This window comes from Ostrea edulis, chromosome 9, assembly GCF_947568905.1.
Source record: "Ostrea edulis chromosome 9, xbOstEdul1.1, whole genome shotgun sequence".
NCBI lineage: Eukaryota > Metazoa > Mollusca > Bivalvia > Ostreida > Ostreidae > Ostrea > Ostrea edulis.
Window position 1 is genome coordinate 44,842,746 of NC_079172.1, and position 5,743 is coordinate 44,848,488.

Sequence of the window (5,743 nt, forward strand, 5' to 3'; positions counted from 1 at the left end):
GAGTGAAAAAATTCTCCACCTGGACGTTAAACAATATACAACAAAAGCATATGCTAAAAAGTTGGTTTCACATTGTTATATGTAAAACTTATACGGTACCAATTTTGATGCACCAGATGCGCATTTCGACAAATAATGTCTCTTCAGTGATGCTCAACCGAAATGTTTGAAATCCGAAATAACTATGAAGTTTTAGAGCTAAATATAGCCAAAAACAGCGTGCCAAAAAAGTGGAGCCAAATTCGTCCAAGGATAAGAGCTATGCATGAGGGAGATAATCCTTAATTTGGAAATGAATTTCTAAATTTTATAACAGCAATTAAATATACATCCGTATTTTCAAGCTAGTAAAGAAGTACTTAGCTACTGGGCTGTAGAGACCCTCGGGGACTAACAGTCCACCAGCAGAGGCAAATTCTTTGTATTCCATAACTTTGTTTAACAATAAATTAGGAAAGTTGATACTATTTTCACTCCATACCTTCAAACACATTATTCATACCATAAAACTTTTGTCTTCATCAATTGCATAGCAATTAACAAGTCTATTCGAAGATTGAAATACGTCAAACCAAAACTGATTCTTAGATTGCTCTACTTACGGTAAAGCCTAAAGTGGCCCTAAAGTAATGACTTGATTGACATGGATATCTGCACATATAACTGACCGCCATTTGGCAGAACCCCTAAGTAATTTTTCACCAAAGATATTTCCATGGTGTCTATAACATTCAAAATATCAATCATCTTAAGTCTATAATTCACAATCCATGGCAGCTACTGTTTTTTGGCAAGTAGAGGACTCTTCCACGAGAATTCAAAGAAAATACGATTTAGTCGTTGAATAATATCTTTAGATGGCCTTTGGGAGGGGTTAATCCAATTCATTTTGCCTTGGATTCATGGCCTTGATTTGTTGTTGCTACCCACCCTTTTTTGTGGGCAGGCAATATTTTATGCTAGTCTTTTTACATATGTGTATGCAATAGGGGGTCATCTTGTTAGACCCCCTATCGGATGTTTTTATTTTGTGTATATATGTTCTCTTTCTCAATGTTAATTTTATAGATGTATGTAACAGGGGGTCATCTAGTCATTTGCAGCATATGATCTTAATTTTTACTTGGTTTTAATGACCACCTGTACTGTATATACTTTTCTTCATTTACAAAATAAATTACATTTTCTATTCTCAAACTTGTTCTGATTTGCCTACTTTGAGCAAAAAACGAGTGCAGTCCACTTGGCTAGTGCTTTTGAGCTATGGATCATAAATAGATAGATGTACATGTACCAGTTTAGATAAAACAAGTGATTTAATTATTAAACGACCAATTAGGGTAAGATTTCTTCTTTCCCAAAGTTTAATACTTCTTTTTGATACTTATTTTTTTGTATTGAAATTAAGTTTAACCATCTCTTGTAATTTAATATCAAATCATATGCCCATGCAGTACTTAAAAAGATTTATTTTCCCATGTCAAAATCTGTGTTAGCTATTACATCTGTGCTTTGTCTTTTACTTCCAATCCATACAACTTTCGATTTCGAATAATTTACTGATAGTCCGGATATTTGTTTGAGTACAAAGGGAACGTGGAAGACTAATTCACTTTGTGTTTTTATTATTTATTTATTTTATCATATTTTGGTGTTCTTGTCGTTGTTTTTAGACTCAATAAGAATTTTGTGTTCTTTCTCCTTCATTAATCCATTTCGTCCATGAGCATATTTGTGCTCCATTTACTTTATCATTATACATTGATCAGCACATATGATTTTACAAAGGTGCAGGTAACAGAAAAAATATTCTTTTTGATATTGGCGTTTTATATGTATATTAGCTGGGATCAATTTGTGTAATTTACATGTTTATTTGCTCATTTGCAAACCTAGTCATTAGTAAACGGTTGTTTGTATTAAATTGTCCCAGCCAATTAATTTTGTATATTTTGGTCTATTACGTCATTTTGTTTGAACTTGTTTTACTACATCATTTGTAAATGACATGCTCACTTAAAATGTTGTGTTTTTCCTAAGACATTTCAATGATTATCCATTCACAAAAACTGAGCTACGGAATGCGAGAGTTTTTTGTTCGTGTACGGGTTTTTCTATTTCAAAATTGCAGAATATAAATGAATATGTTTGTTTGTCCGCTGACCTGAATTAAATAAACAAAAAAACATAATGAGGATAGAAAAGAAAATTCATCTATTGAATAATTAATGACAAATCACACACGCATTAAGAACAGTTACAACAACAACAACAAAAAAACCCAAAAAACCACAACAACAACAACAACAACAACAAAAACCCACAGAACTCTGGAAATATTACATTCGTATGTTATAGTTTGGCAAAATATGCGTGATTAGAAAATGTCTATTTGTCTAAAGTCACCGTTGCATACACTTAAAATAGTACAAGTTGGGGCAACAGAAAAAAAAGATTGATGTTGTGTTTTAAGGAGGTGTGCTACACCAGAGAAATTTGATGTAGATGAAAAGTGGAGGATATGTACCACAATATTTTGAAGTTGAAATTTTCAAATTTACTTTATTTTTTCAAAAAATACAGTTTTAGTAGAAGGTAATCTGAAAAAAATTAAAACCCCTGCTAGTATCGAACCTGCGACCTACAGATCAGTAATTGGTATACTAACCTACTGAGCTACTCGAGTCATATTGGAAAGGAAAAGTCAAATATTGCTGATATTGATTTTTTCATCCATGTTGTTAAAGGAAGTCAGCCAATATGACGATGTAGAGTACCTCCTTTTAAAGATTTCCTATTGTTCGACGGGCTTCAGTTGTATATCCATTTCATCTCACTAAATTCATTTGCCTGTGTATTCAATGATGCTTTCATATACATGTATTGTAATTGATTTCCAATATCCGATGCCTTGTTTGGTTTCGCCCAATTCATATTTATATCAAATATAACGAATTCGGGTCCTACATGTAGGTAAAGCTGGTATTCTTGTAAAACATCAGTTTTCATATTTTATAATAGAGAGGTATTTAAAACTATCGAGCCAATCCTACTTTTTTGTAAATTCCATACGTCACATCATGTGTGAATAAATCGCGTTTTTGTCAGAATTAATCATCATCATTATTGCAATTAAAATATCCGCATAAAACAGTATTAGAAGAGTTGATAAAATTCTTACTCATACATATTTTTATTCTCTTTCTTTTCAATTGTTTTCTGCATGTTGCTTCGGGGTTGGGTGTATAAATATTAATAGTAAATAAGCTTAAACTTAACGTTTACCAAAATCTTTCAACGATCCTTTTGCCTATATATAGTACAGTACCTGCAGTAACTTAAGATGAAAGAAAAAGACTTGTTTTTATTTCTTTTATGGTTACATAAATAAAATTATTAACAAGATGTGTTTGTGAAACACAAATGCCCCCGATAATGGCCAATTCCGAAGATGGCCAAGGTCACAAGGGCAAATATCTTGGTACCAGTAGAAAGATCTTGTCAAAAGAAATGCTCATGTACAATATGAAAGCTCTAATATTTACCATTTAGAAGTTATGACCAATGTAAAAAAAAAATTAAAGTAGGTCAAATGTCAAGGTCAAAAGGTTCAACACCAACGGAAAGATCTTGTAACAAGGAATACTCATGTGAAATATCAAAGCTCTATCTCTTACTGTTCAAAAGTTATTAGCAAGGTTAAAGTTTTCAAAAAGTAGGTCAAACTCCAAAGTCAAGGTCACAGAGTCAGAAATGTTGGTACCCACGGAAAGGTCTTGTCACAAGGAATACTCATGTGAAATACCAAAGCTATATCACTTACTGTTCAAAAGGTATTAGCAAGGTTAAAGTTTTCAAATTCCAAGGTCAAGGGTAAAAAATGTTGGTACCCACGGAGAGGTCTTGTCACAAGGAATACTCATGTGAAATATCAAAGCTCTATCACTTACTGTTCAAAAGTTATTAGCAAGGTTAAAGTTTCTTACAGAATTACAAATTGACAGAATGACAGACAGGACAAAAACAATCGATCTCGGGGGCATAAAAATAGTACTTTGAGAATTGGATAAATTCTTTTTGAAAATTTTTTTAGGTTGCAATTCATTTAGAATTTACATTCATATATAATGGAATTGTATTTCTTTAAAAAAAAAACAAAAAAACCCACTATGCATTATTTTCATTTTAATGTTGTTTGGAACTAATTTTATGTCCCCGTAATCGGGAACTTGCTTACAATTCAATAAAATGTATTTTAAAATCTGTTGTCTTTGTGTCTCCAGTGTAAAAGCACTATAAATATTTGTATCAATACAAAATTTCTGTCTTCTTTCGTATTCCGATCTTGTATATCTATAGAATTAAAATCAATGTGTGTTTTCTTGTTCTCATTTTGTGTTGAAAGTTACTTCAGTTTAGGTTCATTTTCATGCTGTTCTACACATCTGTTACACATGTACACTGTACGTTTAGCGGCCATTGCCTCTGGCTATTGTTAAGACCACTATGATGATCTAAATATTGTAGTGAATGATCTAGTAGAATGAAAATCTTAAAGAATAAAAAACACTTAGCAAGATACTACCCCCCCCCCTCCCCTCTGATTTAAGAAAATTAGATCTGGGGAATATTTTATGTAGCTACAGAAGATACCTCCATTCCTCCAGTTTGAAGGGGATACCCCCCCCCCTTTTTTTTTTTTTTACGCTTGTCAACATATTCGGCCAGCCTAGCATCCAATGCCATCCGATGCCCCCGCCCCCTTTTTTTGGAAAACGATGTTACGTGCCTGTATCATGACATTTATAAACTTTTGTCATTAAAAGGTCATTCCTAAGTTTGATATTTTGTGAACATAAAAAATCCCAGAGTTGGGGAGGCGGAAGTTCTGTCAACTATCACCTGTCTCGAACATCTAGATGTCATCTGTTTATCTAATCATACTATGATCGCATGCATGTTTTTATTTTAGTTACTATTGCATAATCACAGAGTTATCCTCACAACATTTACTGAAAATGGTAGGTCGATCTGAGACAGAGAAATAGGGATATCGAGAGAGGTGATATTGTAATCTATTTGTATATTGTTTACACCATTACAGAACAGAAAGTGAGCATACATCAGGACACGTGACTTCACAATTATCATCCCCCCCCCCCCAAATGAATTCAAAGAAAATCTCACCTTTTGTAAGGATCCTGTGATGCTATCATGTTTCACATGGATTTCACGAGGCAGAGCGGGAAGGTGGTTATCTATTTATGCTGTATAATAAACTAGATGACCGATGCCCACCTTGATTTGAATATCTACAGTGTGGTACAAAAGTTAGACATTGTATCTCGTGCACGCGACATTACAACTTACAATTGTTAAATTTACGTTAAAGGAATGATAAATTGACATGTTACATGTGACACTTTTCGAGTTATGTAAACAATGATATTCAATTGCAAGGATTTTATCGCCGGTGGCAAGTTAACTTAGTTGGTAGAGCACCTGACTAGTGATTCAGGGGGCCTGAGTTCGAGTCCCGGTCTGGTCTGTTGCATTTTCTCCCTTCCTATTACAGTTGAAAAAAATGATCAATTTACTTACACCTCTAATCAAGTTTTGCATTCATAAAGAACAAATTACAAACTGACGTTTCGAATACGCATTTCTATCTAAACATTGAACGGATAATACATGATTGTGTAACATTTACCCAGTCATTCCAGCCCAGTGGATTGACATTGCA

General features: G+C 33.4%; 1 protein-coding gene across 1 annotated transcript in view; it reads right to left on the reverse strand.

Moving 5' to 3' along the window:
* The window catches only part of LOC125677994 (uncharacterized), a 27,334-nt gene extending 22,065 nt beyond the window's left edge, over positions 1–5,269 (reverse strand). Inside the window, exon 1 of the mRNA XM_056150752.1 lies at positions 5,188–5,269. Within this exon, the coding sequence (XP_056006727.1) occupies positions 5,188–5,216 (29 nt within the window). The 5' untranslated portion in view covers positions 5,217–5,269. The remainder of the gene's footprint in view (positions 1–5,187) is intronic.
* Between the last annotated feature and the right edge of the window lie 474 nt (positions 5,270–5,743).